The 18,372-nt window shown below is 43.4% G+C and overlaps 1 protein-coding gene across 4 annotated transcripts in view; it reads right to left on the bottom strand.

Moving 5' to 3' along the window:
• Positions 1–778: 778 nt before the first annotated feature.
• The window catches only part of TTC12 (tetratricopeptide repeat domain 12), a 37,320-nt gene continuing 19,726 nt past the window's right edge, over positions 779–18,372 (bottom strand). For 3 of the 4 annotated variants that reach the window (XM_044997295.1, XM_044997296.1, XM_044997297.1), the window contains exons 12-22: positions 18,233–18,321; positions 16,123–16,291; positions 13,164–13,256; positions 12,581–12,644; positions 11,320–11,454; positions 11,058–11,162; positions 10,161–10,229; positions 8,305–8,406; positions 6,618–6,717; positions 3,068–3,293; positions 779–1,436 (exon numbers count right to left, since the gene is read on the bottom strand). In XM_044997295.1, the coding sequence (XP_044853230.1) occupies positions 1,361–1,436; positions 3,068–3,293; positions 6,618–6,717; positions 8,305–8,406; positions 10,161–10,229; positions 11,058–11,162; positions 11,320–11,454; positions 12,581–12,644; positions 13,164–13,256; positions 16,123–16,291; positions 18,233–18,321 (1,228 nt within the window). In that variant the 3' untranslated portion in view covers positions 779–1,360. The remainder of the gene's footprint in view (positions 1,437–3,067; positions 3,294–6,617; positions 6,718–8,304; positions 8,407–10,160; positions 10,230–11,057; positions 11,163–11,319; positions 11,455–12,580; positions 12,645–13,163; positions 13,257–16,122; positions 16,292–18,232; positions 18,322–18,372) is intronic. The other variant, XM_044997298.1, reaches the window with a different exon arrangement.

The raw sequence follows: 18,372 nt of genomic DNA on the forward strand, positions 1-18,372 counted from the left end.
ATGTGCTTGCTGCTTTTATATACATACACATTATATATGTTCTGTATCGTAAGCTGAAAGCTAAACACCTAGCAAAGATACTGAATTTACCGCACAAATTCTGCCCTTGCCTAGTCTGGATTCTGCAGACTCTTACTGGAGATTTTGAGGTGTGTGTATGTATATAATGGGGTGCCTCTTAACAGTGACTACTATTGCTGCTCTTAAGTCAGGGATCAGTGCCATATGGCGTCTGCATTGGATAGGTTTTCCACATCCTGAATGCTAAGCCAACCTGCCTTTTCCAATTCACTGACCATTAGTGGGTATTCCCATTGCCTCATCTTGATCCTATCTTTCTGATTCTTTAAAGCTGCCAATCTACTTCAGCAATAAAGAACCCAAGGATTAGTTCAGATCTTATCATCTCTTTAGACTAACCTCTCAGTTATGTGGTTTGTTCTGCCTCTACAGAACAGTGTCTAGTTGCACTGGCTTCTCTCTCAGCCAGGTCTTCTGATGGTTAGTAGTTATGGTTTGATTTAGCTTTGAAGAGATAACAACAATTTATTACAGGATAGTTTGCCAGATAGTTTTGAATAACCACTAATTCAAGGCCAACCACTCCAGGAAACAGACAAAAAAGAAGGACATACTATTTGCATCATTATATTTTAAATGCCGAGTTTGATTATACAGAGGAATGGGACTGTTGAGTTTATAGAGATGAATAGGAGGGGATGTGACAGAGGTAAATAAAATAATGACTATTAGTAAAGGTAAATTGGGTGATCCTATTTATTTGCTCTCAGAAGACAAGAACAAATGGAAGTGATTAATCTGAAAGGCAGGAAGCATAAACACTGATATATGGAAATACATGGATACTTCTGATACCAGCTGATAATTAGCCTATGAACTTCATTGCCACAATCTCATTGACACAGAGCTCGGCAGAATTTAAAAAAAAGGATGACATTTATGTGGGTAGCAAGAACATCCACCATTATGTTCAATACATTTGAAACAAGTTATATAAACCCTCAGGCTTCAGGACTTAAGCCAATCACTGACTGACAGGGGCAAAGAACAAAGGCAGGTTATTCCATAATTGTCACTATGGGGACTCTCGCATCTTCCGGTGCTGGCCGCTGTCAGAGCCTGGAAACTGGATTAGATGGTCCAGAGGTCTGATCTGGTCTGAGAGGTGTTATGGTGCCAAGGAACTGACTTTAATTCCCCTGGACATGGGAGCTGCAGTTTGATAAAAGATTGAAAGACTGTCTAATCTCTTTGAACAATTTTTATTAGAGAAGGAATGAGCAACAGCAAACGGAATACTGCAGTATTAACAACCTTTATCCAAAAACATTTGGGGAATTCAAAGACCTTGCACATATTTCATAGACGAGTTAAGGATTGCCATTCCATTGAGCTCCCGCAGTTGAAGAATATGCCTGCAACAACCACAAAAGAAAGCAAGGATCAGATGTTGGCAAGGATGGCATATGACTGACAATGCAAGAAATCTAAACTTCCATTGCTCTATTACATCCTATGCACAAGCTGTCGGGAAACGTTAATGCCATAGCCAATAGATTCCCCATAAGAGGAAAGCAAGACAGACAATGCTTATATATTACTGTTCCCCACACAGCAGGAGAAAATAAAAGAACATTAACCACACAAAGATACTTTATAGGAATGTCCAAGTGGTACAGTGGGTTTTAATCTATTACAGCAGATATCTAAGGTCAGTAGAAGTAGTAGAGTGAGGTCTCTCCCTTTTACTCTCTAGCAGCTTCTGATCCAGGGTTTGCGTTACATTTTCTCTGCTGAAAGATACCAATTTGGGCACATCACTCTAATCGGCAGGAGTGATGTACTCATCAACTGGGAAGCCGAAACCTTATCCCCTGATCTTTATTCAGTAGCTCAGCAGGTATATTAGTATGTCCGTGCTCAGCTCCTGTGACTGGACTGCAGTAATGTGCAGTCTGCTAGGCCCTCTCAGTCTCTCTGCAGACATTCTTTCCAGACATTTACACTCTTGTTTTGCTCTCAGGTCATTTCTCTGATTGCAACGACTTGTTGTATCATTCCTTCCTCGTCTGTTCTTTCAACAGAAGCAACGTTATAGAGCAGCGTAAAACGATTCCCAGAAAGCTATCCAAGCAAACCAACAGTGAACAACACAGACATCCAGTGTCTTCTGGCTTCATCAGTATGCACAGACCCATTCAGACAGCAAGGCAACATGGACAGTTGACACTCTGCCTGCTAAGACACTCCAGGCAGCAAAAGCAAAGGGCATATAGGCACTGTGATACTGACTACAGCTAGACGGGTTTGGCTGGAACTCTTATACGCACAAGATGGACAACTATCACACAACCCCAGATTAAGCCTGGGATCCTCTACCCCATGCTTTCACACTCACTCATGCTCATATAACACTTTGTTTTGACCTTTTCTAAATATTCTGAGATGGCCCTGGAAACCCACCCAATGGGGAGTCAAGGCTCATAGGCATCTGGGCTGCTGAGGAGCTGGAAAGCAGGAAGCCCTGGCTCTGGGGCAGTCCATCTGGTGGGCGGCTCCAGAGCCAGGGAGCTGGGGCTGCAGAGGTGCAAGGGAGCTGGGAACAGTTTTCCAACAACACTGAAATATTCTGGCAGACAAATTTTGATTTTATAGAAAGTAAGTTTTCCATTAGACAATCATCCCTAAGGAAAGTTCCTGGTCAGCTATACTGGCCAGTGCCTGTGAATCTGCTGCAGCCGAGTGAAGCCAACATGTTTCTGGTGATGCTCCAGAAGCTCCTGCAGCAGAGGAATGAGTCTGTGCTGACACTGCTGCCCACCAGGCTACAAGCAAACAGAGTATGAAACTGACAGCATGTCCCCTCTGTCCCTACAGCCAGGAGACAGGGTGAGGGCTCTCTACTCCCTGTCAAGATGGTGGTCGAGTTAGCTCTCTAGCTAGTAGGTGCCTGGTACATTTTTCAAGCCTGGTGCCTTACATATTTTTTTTAGGAAGATATCACAGCCTGGATGGTGCCCAAGGATCATAATCTGCCCCATAATACCTTGGCTCGGCAGCGCAGAGCTTTCCTAAAGCAACTGCTGCATTCTCTTGCACTGAGGTTTTCTTGGCTTCACCACCTGCATGTTTTAATAAGATCATCACAATGCTGGAATTCAGCAGGGACGAAGCAGCTCCAGGTACTTCGAAGCATTTGCTGAGGCAAAAAGCAGCGTTCCCCACCACCATCTCATTCTCTGAGGCCAAGAGCTTCAGCAACACATCAAACTCTGGGAGAAGAGAAAGGAACAACTTGGAAGGGCTGTGGTAAGTCCAGCAGGGGGCCAGGCCCCAGATACACCAGCAGAAATAGCTCTTTGAAAACGGATGGCAGAATGGAGTAGTGGCAGTCATAACTAGTTAGCTCTGGGAACTGGACAGAGAAGAAAATGAAAAAGAAAAGAAGAGCTCAACACAAACAGGGGCATTGTCATGCTGCATGCTCCCATCACAGTGGGCTGCCCCTTGCCCCAAGACCCAGTTTGGGGAGGGCTTGCAGGCTGCTTGCTCTGTGGAGTGGATAGCCAAGCACAGGCTCTTGGTATCTGGGAGAAGGTCAACCAAGTCGCTTGTGCCCATTTCACTGAGCATCACTGACACCAGCCCCTGAGGAAACAATCTAGTCTCCCATCATGGCTCAGTGGCAAATGGAAAAGGAAGGACTGAACTGCATCAACCTCCTCTTCTCCAGCTGAGGGCCAGATGCGGTTCCCATGCAGAGAATTAATACCATTCTGAGTGCCAGCAGAGGGGGTCTGACAGCTGTGCAACAAGCTCTTTTTCCCTCTCCCCTGAACATCCTCCCTTCGCTGAGCTCCTGCTGGCCACGGCGTTCTGCACTGAATCTGACATTCAAAGTCCAAGCCCCCATCCGGCAGCCTGTGCACCTACAGCTCAGTCTGTGCACCTACAGCCATGCTAAGATGGAAAGCCACTGCACTAAGACTACCACTAAAAAAACAAAAAAAGCACAATGCATAAAGCCAGATCCTCAGGTGGCCTAAATCAGCCCAGCTCCAGCAGCTTCAGTGGAGCGATGCCAGTGTGCACGAGCAGAGTATCTGGCCCATCATCTTGATAAAGAGCTGTGGTGCGAAGAGCACCAGCATCTCCTAGGGCCGCAGGATCCACACAGCATTCGGAGAGGCTGCTTTAAAAAAACCAACCAAACAAAAACGACGTCCTTCTCATACTGAAGATTCCCCATGGGCTACACAAATCTGCTCTGATTTCCTTACATTGCCCCTTCTGTTCTTCCTAATCACATCATGCTTTCTCTTTTGTTCTGCTGTGACAATAGCTCCCGAGAAGCTGGGCTGCTCCAGACGGCAGCAGGGGCACCAACAATGATCCATTTCAGAAGCTGAACTTGCTGGCCTGATTGGAATGCAGTTTAATGTCAGAGAACTACAGCTTGACCTAAAAGGGCTCCCGGCAGCAAAACAATATCTGGGCTGCTGAACTGAGCTGACAGGATAATGTGACTTAGCATAAGATGAACACCCAGAGCTTGGTTGGAAAGCATCACACTGTAGCATTATTAGTAACACAAAGAAAGGAAGCTTCTCTCCATACACCACATCAATTAACCGCACTTACATGGGGTGTACAAAGGAGAGAAGGTGCTCCAAGTGGCTTTTAATGGGCCAGAGTCCTTAGGCTTAAGTCCCTCTTGACTTTGAAATCTTTCCCTTGATGCTACCAGGAAGGAACTCTCTCAAACATTTCTTTATAATTGGCTAGTGAGAAATAAAGATCTAAAAACCTAGAGATCTGTTCTGAACCCCCTGCAAGAATGAACTTGCAAAAGCTCCAGCTTCATTATGCTGTTTCCTTGTCATCTAATCTTCTCACATTAATAGGGCACCACACTGTATCCCATTATCCAGTCAAACAAAAGGGAAAGAAGCAGCAAAGAATCCGAAGCTTGCATCCGAAGAAGTGGGTATTCACCCACGAAAGCTCATGCTGCAAAACGTCTGTTAGTCTATAAGGTGCCACATGATTCTTTGCTGCTTCTACAGAACCAGACTAACATGGCTCCCCCTCTGATAAAAGGGAAAGAGAAGCATAGAGTTCGGAATTAAATGATCTTTTACTTTTATCAACATGATCTGCATTCAGCCTGTCCTTGACAAAGAGTTGGTTAGTCATGCAACTAGGACTGAGGTCTCTGGAGTTGCTAGAGGAAACCCCAGAGCACTCAGCCCTGTGGGACAAACTTTTACCCAGCTCTGCATCTGAAGTTACCAGACATAGAACAGCAGAAGCAGGTCTTTTGCTTCCAGACTGCTGAGACCAGTGGATAAGACAATGGCCTGTAAGTCAGAAGATCTAGACTCTATTTTGATCTCTCCCATTGACAAGGTGGGTGACCTTGGGCAAGTCTCTTGACCCCTCTCAGCTTAGTTTCTCTATCTGTAAATGGTGGATAATAACGCCTGCCTACCTGTGCACAGTGCCTTGAAATCTGAGAGCGAAGAGTGTTACATGCAGGCTGGTTATTATTATTATTATGATGCAAAGAAAACTGAGGCAAGTTTAATTTATATAGATGGAGGGAGCAGGATGAAAATACTATAAAATACATGAAAGTTAGTTTGATAGGAAGGAAAGGGATAATCCTTATTAGCTGAGATCAGAGTGAGGTGGTAGGGCCCAAGAAAGGAAAGAGAAAGATGCACCATGCATCTTTCTCAGTGCCATGAGGCATATCTGAGATTGGAATTCGCTGCTCAGAAAAAGAATCTCAACTACCTCCATAGCAACTTTCAGAAACAGTAGAGGCAGATTTCCGCAGAGAATCCAATAAATGACACAGGCCATTGGACCAGGTGATCCAAAAGGTGGTGGCTAGGTTCAGCCATCTAGGTACAACACAGGCATTCTAAGGTCCTGCAGAGTGGAATGGACTAAAGCTAGATTTTCAGATGTTCTGACCAGTGTTACTGCACACGATCACAACTACATACTCAAGTGCTGATCACTCAGAAAGACCTAAAGGCACTAATACAATGGAAACGTTTGCTGGTGACACTCCCTCCACCCCCTGTTATTTTACTTAGGCCAACCTTGCAAGCTTGCAGTCCAAGGGAGCTGGAGCTGCATGCCACCTCTAAAAGTTAGGCCACTTTTTCAGATGCCTAAATATAGTTTAAGTCACTCTTCAGCTGCCCACGCTGGGAAATATGAACCTATTTCTTTAGCCTTTTCTAGTAAACTACTGACTGGATTCATTCCAATGAAATGTTGTTCCATGTATTTCTCCCAGTCTGGGGATCTGCAGATCGAGCCATTTTACTCAGCTAAGTGCAGCCTCCATATCCTACATTCATTATCTGCTGTGCACATTTCCACTTGCACATGGCTGGAAAGATAATGAAGCGTTAAGCCAGGAGGTGAAATGGTACATTTTTCTGCAAACATGGTGGCATCAGTATGGGAGTTTAACGGAATTAATGCTCAGCTCCATTCTAGAGGAAGAGTGTTTCTGTGATGGGAGCCCTGGGATAAACCTCTGCATTCAATCTCTGGCTAATAAAGTTGTCACTTACTTTTATCTGACTTCACCACCTCCTCTCGAGCCTGGTTGTTGCTTTGAGTACAGACAGCAAGGGTCTTTATAGCATAACAGGATGTGGTCGGTCCACCAGCCTGGATTTTAATTAGGATTTAAAACAATACATATATAAATTACAGTTCACACATCACAACTTTTGCAAGAACAGAGAGAATGTCTCAAGTACTGGAGGGTTGTTTATGGATGCTTTATGCCTGGGCATAAGTATCAAATCCAGATCCTTCTAGGAGATGCTGATATTTCTAATCTCCATCTCTTTTAAACCCACCACCTCATAACTATGCACAGACACAGATTTTCAGTGACTCAAACCCTCATGCTCTAATCATCTGACCTTTAATAGGACTATGTACACCCGCAGGAATAAATCTGCTATGCAAATTTATATTAAAGGGGCATTGTCATAAACGAATAGCTGATAAGGGAATAAATCCATCAAAGGGCTAGATTTACTACCCTGCAAAGGTCTTTCTTTATACTTCCATGTATGAAACTCATTTGTTCTCTCTGCTCTGTGGACCCTGCAATCTTAAATCACTTCAGAGATGAAAAGCTAGTGCATCTGCCATTGAGTCACCAGCCACTGGATATTTTTTGTTTTGGTTTGTTTTGCAAGTGACATTTAAAATTAAGATCTTTGAGTACATACACATGAGGAACATTAAGCGATATCTAAGAATATAGACGCTAAAGTGGCAAAAGCCATCTTCTCCCTGCACAGAACACACAGGTATGACTGCAAAGCCATGGCTCTGGTATCGGATTCATTTCAAAATTGGGAACTAACTCCTTCGTTACCATGCCAGTTACAAAAGCTGGATCTGGCGTTGTACTTTTCCATGCCACTTATTATTTGTATTACAGTAATGCCAAGAGCCCCAACCAGGCCAGGGCTCTGATCTACTGGATGCTAAACAAACATATTAAAATCACTGGCACCTGGCTTGTTTCACCGTTCATTTAAGAGTCAATGGAAAAGTTCCTGTTTACTTCCATGGGCTCTGAACCAAGCTCCCTATATTAGGATCCAACTGGATCTGCAACCGTGGACTCCTGTGTTTGCCGAGATCCCCATCGACTGAAGTTGGGCTACATCTGAGCACAGGACAGTTACAGAATTGGGGCCTTAGTTAAAGACAAGAAACAACAGACGGGTGAAACACGGGCAAGGGAGAAGGCAGCATGTGTGTATGCTTCTGTATATACTAGCTGTGCGCACACTCTGTCTGTTTAACAAGCTGTTCAGCAGGAGTGATCACAATCCCTGCCTAAACCTTCTCAGCTGGCAGCATTCTGCCGGCATCACCACAGAAGCGAATCTTAAGAAAGGATTTGAAGGGAGACTGGTTAGTGGCTTGACAGACTTTCAAATAATTCTAAGCTTTTGGGCATTGGATAAGGACATTTTTCCAAATGTTCAGTTAAGTGATATAAACCCATCTGATTTATAGCAGATGTAATATCTATAAAAAGCAATGCCCTGTTTTCAGTCAGTCCTGTAAGAGTCCTCTGTGTCTACTATACATTTTTACAGGAGGGGTTCACTAAACAGAGAAAAGAAGAACAGGTAATAAATATCATAGGGTAGGACTTCTGCAGTCCCAGGGGAAAACCCTGACTCTGTGGGTGTGCTATGAAGTGGAATCAGTTAAGTAAATTACCTTCAAGAATCTAAGCACTCTCTTCACCACACCTCCTGTCACTGCCTCTTCTACTGCCATGGAGCTCGCTGGCAAGATGTGACTTAGAAGCCCAATGGCTCTCTGAATAAAAATTAAAAAATGAAAAGGTAATGACTTTTCTCCTAAGCAAATACATCTTTCTGCCCTGTTCTCTTTTATTAGACGTCCTAATAAGTTCTTTGTTTGTGTAGGTGGCTGGGTAAGGCCAAAGTAGTAATTAAAGGGGCAAGAAAAATATATATCCTTAAGGAAATGTTATTACAGAACAATAGCTTTAACATGTTGCTCATTTTAGACCCAACTCAGCAAAGCTCCTAATGGCTCAGCCTAGGGAGAGGTGATTCCAACTTCAGCACAACTCCTGGCAGCTTGGACTATGGGAAGAGATCCCAGTTAAAAGCAGCTCAGGAGAACTACCACGGTTTCAGAGTAGTGGTAAGTAAAATAGATCAGCATGGCCCATATGAGTTCAGTCAGAGGAGAGATGATTCCCAGCTGACACCACATAAGCGCCACCAGCTTGCCTCGGAAGAGCTGGCATTAATGGGAATGTCATAAATATAAAGGGAAGGGTAACAACCAGAGGCACAAAATCCTTTTACCTGTAAAGGGTTAAGACGTTCAGGTAACCTAACTGGCACCTGACCAAAAGGACCAATAAGGGGACAAGATACTTTCAAATCTGGGGAAGGGGAAAAGGCTTTGTTTTGTCTGTCTGTTCTGTGTGCTTGCGGGAGACAGATCAAGAAAGCAAGCAATCCAACTCCATTAGTATTAGTAAGTACTAGCAAAGAAATGCGTTAACTTACTTTTATTTTGGCTTGTAATTTCCTTTGTAGGAGGAGGGAAGTTTATCCCGGGTTTTGTATTTTAAGGTTTTGCCTAGAGGGGAGATCCTCTATGTTCTTGAGTCTTTTGTTATTCTGTAAAGTACTTACCATCCCGATTTTACAGAGGTGATTCCTTTACCTTTTCTTTAATTAAAATTCTTCTTTTAAGAACCTGATTGATTTTTCATTGTTTTAAGATCCAAGGGTTTGGGTCTGTGTTCACCTGTACCAACTGGTGAGGGGATTATTCTCAAGCCTGCCCAGGAAAAGGAGTGTAGGAGCTTGGGGGTATATTTGGGGAAGGTAGGGCTCCAAGTGGCCCTCCCTAAATGTTTGTTTAAATCACTTGGTGGTGGCAGCGTTACTTAATCCAAGGTATAAGAAAGAATTTGTGCCTTGGGGAGTTTTTAACCTAAGCTGGTAGAAATAAGCTTAGGGGGTCTTCATGCAGGTCCCCACGTCTGTACCCTAAAGTTCAGAGTGGGAGGGACTCCCTGACAGGGAGTTACACATGGATGGACAGGGGTACAATACTCCAGGGATGATTCAAGCATAACAGCTGAAACAGAAGACACCGAGTCTGCAGTTGGTGCTTTACTTCTGGATTCATTTCTTTGCCTATCTCTGGAAGAATTTTAACAGCTAAAACCATCTTGTTGATAATACATTGTAAAAAAAACTTCCCTGAAAAACTATTCTATTCACAGAACACAGAGAGCCTCTTACGTCAAAATAAATGTCCAAAACAGAGCAAGGCAGAGAACTACGTTCCATTTGTGTCCTACATCAAAAAGAAAGAAAGACAGACAGAAAAAAAAGGCTTTAGGACCATTATGCCCTTGATCCTGATTGTGCAGATTACCGTGACTGGAGCCACAAAGCTACATCCACATGGGTGCAACAGCTTGGCCTAAAGAATTCAGCTGTAAATTCAGGGCCTGAAGCTGTGAATTTAGTGCAGGGTTGGTTACACAATCTTCCCTTAGTTCATAGGTATCCACTTACCGTCACAATCCTTCCATCTTTACTGCCAAGCAGAGACAAACATCTCCTGCTAACATCCACAGCATGCTCCTGAAACAATAAGCAGTATTAGAAATTCAGGTCTAAAGGGTCACAATCAAGCTTTCATTAGAAAGGGCATTAAGAAGGCAATCACATGGCAGGGAAGCTTTCAAGGGAGATTTCCATAGGCACAAATGGCAGTTAGGTGCCTAATTGTCATTTGTGCAGTTGAAAATCTCCCCTTCAATCCTTAGGGCATTAGTTTTGGCTTCAATGAGCTTTGGATCAGGCCTCAAACTTGCACTCAGGCAATATAGTTGAGATGGCGAAATAGAATACAACTTGGTGGAGAGGAATGAATGTGCATCATTCAGATTTCCACTGGTCAGGCTGTAGAGAGGAACTTTACATTAAATGTTTATGTTAAAAAAGAAGGTAATCAAAACGGATCCCCGAGTTCTCATCACGTTGTCCCCTTTTTCCCTCTGGAAAATGACTACAGTGAAGAGCCTTGAGAACAGAATGTTAACTGCCCGAGTGCTAACTCTTGAGCCCTGAAGTTCACTTCCATGCCTGCTGTGCAGCAGCCATTTGAAACAGATATTCCTGATCCGTAACAGTGCAATTAAACTTTCCTTCCCAATGCAGACTGAGAGGTTCTCAATAACCACCTGTAGGTTGTCCACAGTAGTTCTCCTCCTTCCAGCCTCCTAGTCTATTTAAATGCTCTGAGATTGCAAAGACCCCCATTAACTTCAGTGGGCATTGGATAAGGTCTATATACAGTAATGAGAGAGAAAGGGGCAGCCACTGTTTTTGAAGCTCTAAGGCTCTAGGTAAGCAGTAAAAGCAATCAGGAAGCTTCTTCAGAACATCAATAAACCTTGCATGCCATACCTGAATGACCAAATTTGATTCCAGGGATAAGTTCATCATCAGGCCCAGCACTGTGAACAAACATTCCTGGTATCCTGCTGAGTTGCCAGTGGAGGAACACTCATCCTACACAGAGAAGAACAGACTATTCAGCATCCGATTCAAAATGAAGAAGTTCAAAAACACATCTGTCCTCAGCACACCTCACATCAATGATTGTCAGACGCTCTGAGATCTCTGGAGGAAACACTGTTGAACTAGTAGTATTCATTAAGTTAATTACCACAAGCTTTAAACAGGCCTGCCAGCATTCCTGGTTTTCAGCCATCTGTAGTCGGATGACTACATCAGCACACAGATCCCCCATGATGCCAATGCACTGGGTGAGGGCTGGCTGGTTCACCTGTTTGACGGTTTTCTTTAAAAACAAGAGTAGAGAGAAAGAATATTCAGGACAACAGTGATGAAACAATAATCAAGTGCAGAATACTCCTTTGTCATTGTTATTCCTGCTGATTTAGCTGTGGAAACAGAAACTCTGTAATTACTCCTCTCATATAAATCACAGAGGTGCACCATACTTAGCAAATTACCTTGACTGAAGCCACAGAGCTAAATCCCTGCATATTGTTTCAAAAATTTACACCAAAGGGGAACTAACAATTGTGTCTCTGCCTCCTGACCTCAAAATGATACAACTCTCTGCCCCATCAGGTTGTGCCCAAACAGCATGACAGACCCTGGGGTAGTGACAGTTAACAATTTTAACACATTTTCAAAGGGAAAAATAAAAACAGGTGAATCCCAGCTATTGTTCCATTTTCTTGTCACTCATTGCAAACAGTAGAGAGAGGAGTTTTTCCTTCTCATTATATCCATTTTTGTCTAGTGCAAACCATGCCTAACCTGAAGCACCTCTTCTATTCCAACAGAGGCCTATTAAAGGACTATGGATTTGAAATGTGAATAAACTATGGCTAAAGAAAAAAATCAAACCACCAAACCCATTTAATCTGTGACCTAAAGTTGTCTTCAGATCCATATCTCCCTAAACAGGAAACGTAGAATAAAATCAGTCAATGAGACATTTGAATCTGGGACAGAGTGAACTAGTTAGTGACAAGTGTATCCAAAGTCACAAAAAGGACTGGGGAAAAGAACCCTCACACAGGGTGAAATCTTGGCCCCACTGAGGTCAATGGAAGTTTTGCTACTAGCTTCATTAGAGCCAGAATTTCATCTCAGGAGTTTTGTAAAGTTGCTTTCTTGCTTCAGAGCATAAACCAACTTCTAAATACTGGGGAGGAAACTTTCCCTAGGGGCAGGTTGCCGTGCAGTAGGCAGTTGTGGGATTTCTTGCAGCTACTGGACTGGAAGGATCCGGAGATGATTCAGCATGGCAATTCTTACATTCCTAGGACTAAAGAATCATGCAAATTCCAGCTGTGAACAATCAGCCCCGAAGCTAAAAGGAACTGATAGAGCAGAAATTATGCAAACAGCACTTTTCATGAAAAATATGGAAAAACTAGGCTCTTTCTTACCAACAACTGTGCGAACAGAGGCAAAACACTTGTAGAAAGTTTGATACGACACTGGATTTTGAACCTGTTGGCAAAACAATATTCATCAGCCAGTTGTGGATCTAGACAAAATGAACACAGAAAAATGCACCTTGTAGCAACCAAAAGGCTGGCTCAAATCTTATCCCAACTGGAGAGGATTCAAAATAACAATATAAATGCAATTTTACACAAAACCAAACATCCTTGGTTTTCCCAATATCCTGTTTTAATTTTGCATTAAAACTTCCTTACTATGTAAGAGTTAAGTCTGCCCTCAGCTACACTTGTGCAAATCCAATGGAGTGACACTGGTGAGAGTGAAAAACCTCAGGTTACTTTCTTGTAAAAAGTGCAAGATGAAAAAATCCTTCCATTTTTGCCAAGACCTCTTATTTAATAGTACAAGCATGAAATGGTTCTTTGGCCTATCAGACGCAAGAAAAGTGTATTCTGTATGCAGCTCCGCAAGCTGTTTTTTTCTGACTTAACGTTGTGTATTCTGGGGCTAATCAAATGACCTCACAATTCTAAAAAAGTGAATAGTTTAAGAAGTACTAGTTACTTTTCCTCCTTGATTAGGTTAGATAGCAGGTTCATGGCACAGCTAGCCCTGTCATCCATAACACTGATGAATGCAATCAGCATCTGCAGCCACCTGTAAGAAAGTTAATAATGGTCATGTCAGATATGCACCAGGGTAACATTTGCAAGAGCACCTAACTGATTTAGGAGCCCGAGTCCCATAGAGTTCTAGTGGGATTTAGGGCCATATCCTCAGTCCGTTTTAATCAGGAAGCCAAGCTGATTTACACAGCTGAGAATCTGGTGTAAAGTTTTCAAAAGCACTTAACCAATTTAGAAGCCTAAATTCTCTGACTTTGAGAGAGATTAAAGCTTAGCCATTTAGATTCATAGACCTTAAAGTCAGAAGGATTGTCATGATCATCTAGTCTGACCTCCTCCACATTGCAGGCCACAGAACCTCACCCATCCAGTCCTGTAACAGACCCCTAACCTCTGGCTGAGTTACGGAAGTCCTCAAATCATGATTTAAAGACTTAAAGTGATAGAGAATCCACCATTTACACGGGTTTAAACCTACAAGTGAGCCGTGACCCATGCACCTGCAGCTCTCAGTTGCAGTTGTGGCTACAGAACACCTATAAGAATCAGCTGCACATATGCATTTTGCACACCTAATTCTTTTCTGACAATCATGCCCAGACTCTTTCTTCAAAAGTAGACACAAGGAGCTGTCATGATATTTTAGACCATGGCAAAATTAACTGACATTATTAATAATAAAAGCATCCAAACTTTCCTTCAGACATGGCTCATTTCTTTAACCTTCCTTTTGATTAAAAATGTCTCTGGATTAATGTTGTACATACTTTACTAAAGTATGTACATCTGTTTAATCTTTTCTGTTCATCAATTATTTCCAACTATTTCATTTAAACCAGCCCATTAAAATTTACTCTCTGTTTAATTGTAGCAGTATATAATGGTACAGTAACAGAGATAATTGACTGTGGTTTCTTTCTCCGTTCAGTGAGTCATTGCAATCCTCTGAATAATCATAAATTTCAGTTATTGGATGATGAGAGACTCAGCTTGAAACTCAACACATTCAAAGATAACTTAATAAGCTCTTGATGAAGAGACAGAGTGCACATATTTGACTATCACCTAAGGAAAGGTTACTAAGTAAAGTTACTTGAGAGGTGCCCTGAGGTTATCTAAACTTTTCCAGTAATAAGCCCTTTTCTATTCAGCTGTGAAAACATGCTTGGATGTGCAATCTGCCATGTGCTGCAGAAAGTTAGGATGTCTTTCCGCACACTCCTAACTATCCTAAGTTGAAGCATGTTGCATGGTACTCCTCTGACCACTGCTGCTCTCTTTGTTTTAGTGCTTTTGCTCAGCTGGGCCTGTCACTTAAGAAACTGTCCAGGGATAGTTCTGGTGACAAGAAATCAGGCATGACTTGGGGAATTCAAGATTTTTTTTGGTGTTAGTTTGTGAAGTATTGGTGAAAGGTGCCGGAAGCTCTCTATGGTTAGGTCATTAGCCAATGGGCACTAGGACTCAAGAGACCTGGGTTTAAATCCCCTGCTCAGCCACAGACTTCCTGGGTGACCTCAGGTAAGTCACTTGGTCTCTCTGTGCCTCAGTTCCTCACCTGTAACAGGGGCAATTGCCTCACAGCGGTACAGTGAGTATAAATGCATTAAAGATTGTGAGGTGGCGATGGAGACCACATAAGTACCTAAGATGGGTAGACAGCTGGAGTCCAAGCCTCCCTGTCACTGTGCCTCACCCCTGATCTGGGGACACCTTTAGGGAACAGTGGAGTTAAGCATCCCTGGCCCAGTCAGTCTCTGGCCTCAAATGTTGAGGCAGACATCAGTTGTGCCAATTATTGCCACCTGTGTTGGTGATTGCTATCATATGAACAAGAATGCAGGAAGTGGGAAGATATTCATTTGGCAGAGGTCACGAAATAGCCATCAGAGGGAACTGACTTTTAGCCACCATTCACCTGGGCTACGTTCAAATTCATGAGATGTTCTGTGCTGTTAATGTCACAAGCCAGAGCTACAGAAGACATTCCTTATTTTCAGACCAAAATTCTCTCCATCACTGCAGCCTTCACTGCCTATTTGCCACTCTTCCCAGTTAGTATTAAATATGACCATGGGAGCTAGTAGCAGAGCCAGATTATGAGCAGTGGAAGAGCCGCGGGGCAGAGGGGCACGTGATGGGTCATCAGTGGTGCCACTTTAATTATACCTGTTGACTTGAAAAGACGCCACAAAGTCTGCCAGGTGGGAAGAGTGGGGAGAGTCACTCACCCATTAGCTCTGCCACTGGAGGGAGCCACAGAAGGTCCACCCAAGAGGAGAATTTAGCTTCTGGACACTTTTTTGCCTGGACCAGGGGTTGACAACCTTTGACATGCAGCCCATCAGGGTAATCCGCTGGCGGGCCACGAGACATTTTGTTTATGTTGCCCATCCACAGACACAGCCCCCTGCAGCTCCCAGTGGCCGCAGTTCGCCGTTCCCAGCCAATGGGAGCTGCGGGAAGCAGCAGTCAGAACATCCCTGCATCCCGTGCCGCTTCACCCAGCTCCCACTGGCTGAGAATGGTGAACTGCAGCCACTGGGAGCTGTGGGGGCCCTGCCTGCGGATGGTCAACATAAACAAAATGTCTCGCGGCCCGCCAGTGGATTACCCTGATGGGCCACATGCTGAAGGTTGCCGACCTCTGGGCTGGACTTAATTTTCCCTTAGATTAGATGTGGATACTGAAGTGCTCCCACTATGGGTTTGGATGACCTGGAGATAATGGTGTTGGAAATATTGTCCAGGAATCCAATAATTCTAATCTAGTTGATTTGGGCCATAAATTTCAACTTCCTGAGTGACAAGGCTAAGTGTGAGTTCCTTGTTGTATGTTATCTTTCAGCTGTGGACTGCAAGTACAACTGTTTATGGATTCTAGCAGAATACAGTACTTGGTTAGGTTCTGGTGCCTGACCAGCAGACTTCTTCCATTCTCGGTCTGAGAGTACAGAGACAGCAATGCCAAGCTCTGCTTCTGGATCTCAGGCACGTCAGATGAGAGCAGCATGGGAAGCTGCACATTCACATCAGGGTGAGTTAACAACAATCGCTGATTCTCCTCTGAAAAAGAAAAGCTCTGTGTCGTACATCATGTGCCATGAAATCCCTCTACAGCAATTAAATCAGAACCTGTAGAAAATCATTCAAATGTACTATTATCTTTATTTCATCCACTTAAGGGCCCTTACGCTACGTGACTGGCATAGAGGAGTGTTCATTTCACATGATATAATTTCAGGGAAAGACGAGGCTAGAGTACTGCCCTCCATCCATTACTCAGACTCTCCAAAATGGACAGAGCAGCTGGTCCCTTAGCATATTCATGCAGTATTCAAAATCTGCTGTCATTTGCACCAGTTCAATCACTTGGACATTAGCTGGGTCACATAGGGTGTAAATCAATGCACATTTTGGCCCCAAGGTTTCAAAATGTTCAATATTTTCCTTTTGTGCCATTTGGTATACCATCCCTTACCTTGCTATTCCCTTTCTGCCCACCCACAACCCCTCTAGAATTACAGGATTGGCACCCAGTACGCTGTGCCAGTGAATGCGGATTCTCTGGGTCCTAAGAAGGTGTGCTTTATCATGCCACACTGGCACCCGTATATGGCATTCAGCCTTGCATTGCTGTAACTGGTTTAAGAAAAAGGACCTCAGTTTCCAAAAAGAGCATAAACAAAAAAATATGGCTCTTCCCATGAGTTTAATACTATTCCACAGGGAAATTGTACATGGAATCTGACCACCAATATTTTGCTACCACTCTTGGTACCTGCACAGAACAAAATGTTGTTTGCACTATCAGATGCCCTCTGGCTTCCCATTTTACAAGAACAGATATGAAAGTGCCAAACCGTCTGTTTGTCTCTCTCAACGGGTCCTTCATACCATATAATAAAATGGAAGGAAAGCTACAAAATTAGGAGAATGGGCAGAATGCAAGACAAAATCATTCGCACTCAGACACAATGAGCCACAATTTTAACTTTAGTATCGGGGATAGCCATGTTAGTCTGTATCCACAAAAAAACCAAGGAGTCCAGTGGCACCTTAAAGACTAACAGATTTATTTGGGCATAAGCTTTCGTGGATAAAAAACCTCACTTCAGATGCATGGAGTGAAACTTACAGATGCAGGCATTATATACTGACACATGAAGAGAAGGGAGTTACCTCGCAAGCGGAGAACACTGTCAACACTGGTAACTCGCTTCTCTTCATGTGTCAGGATCTAATGCCTGCATCTGTAATTTTCACTCCATGGATCTGACGTGAGTTTTTTTTTACCCATGAAAGCTTATGCCCAAATGAATCTGTTAGTCTTTAAGGTGCCACCAGACTCCTTGTAATTTTAACTTAAGTAGCTACACAAAATCAACAGAGCTATGTTGATTTACACCAGCAAGGCAGCCGGTTCTCTGTTTTAAAAGTTAGGCCGGAATGGATCAAAAACACACTGGAAAAGATCACTAAGGCTCACATTTACTCCAGACATCACAATACTCAAGAAGATAAACAGCAAATAACTTCTACTTGCTGTTCTGCACTGGCTTTGTTTGTTGAGGTGCACTAGAAGGGGCTGGTTGCAAGCCCTCCTTGCTACGCACCACTCCCAACATCAGCTAACGAGAGCTAGAAATTCCAGCAAACAGTGAAGAATTAGCTCCTGACATATAGGTACTAATGGTGGAAGACATGAACCCCAGACCAAATGATGTCCCCAGAACAGGAGCTCATTTCAGCCTCTGCAATAGCTTTAAGCCATCCATTAAAATGGATAATAATTTCATTGCCTAGGGGACCCAGAGCCACAATTGTACTTACTGCTAGCTCTGGGCCTGCAGCAGTTGCATCTGCCCTGTAAATCTGTGGTGTGTTGCAAGGTCTAGACCCAAGTGCTCTGAGGAGTGATGTGAATTGAAAACAATCATTTCAGCTGTAGTCAGTTCCATATTAGCAGCACATTAACAATGATTAATGCCGATTCCACAGCCTTACCATTCCCAGCACAGACTGCTTGCCAGAGGATGAGAAGAGAAATGGACAATTCCGCTTCAGCAGTGTTTTCCTTTGCTACAGAGAGGCCCCTGAAATGAAAATATAGATCTACAAAACAGCAAAGGAAAGACAAAAATGTG

This window comes from Mauremys mutica, chromosome 22 (assembly GCF_020497125.1).
Source record: "Mauremys mutica isolate MM-2020 ecotype Southern chromosome 22, ASM2049712v1, whole genome shotgun sequence".
Classification (NCBI taxonomy): domain Eukaryota; kingdom Metazoa; phylum Chordata; order Testudines; family Geoemydidae; genus Mauremys; species Mauremys mutica.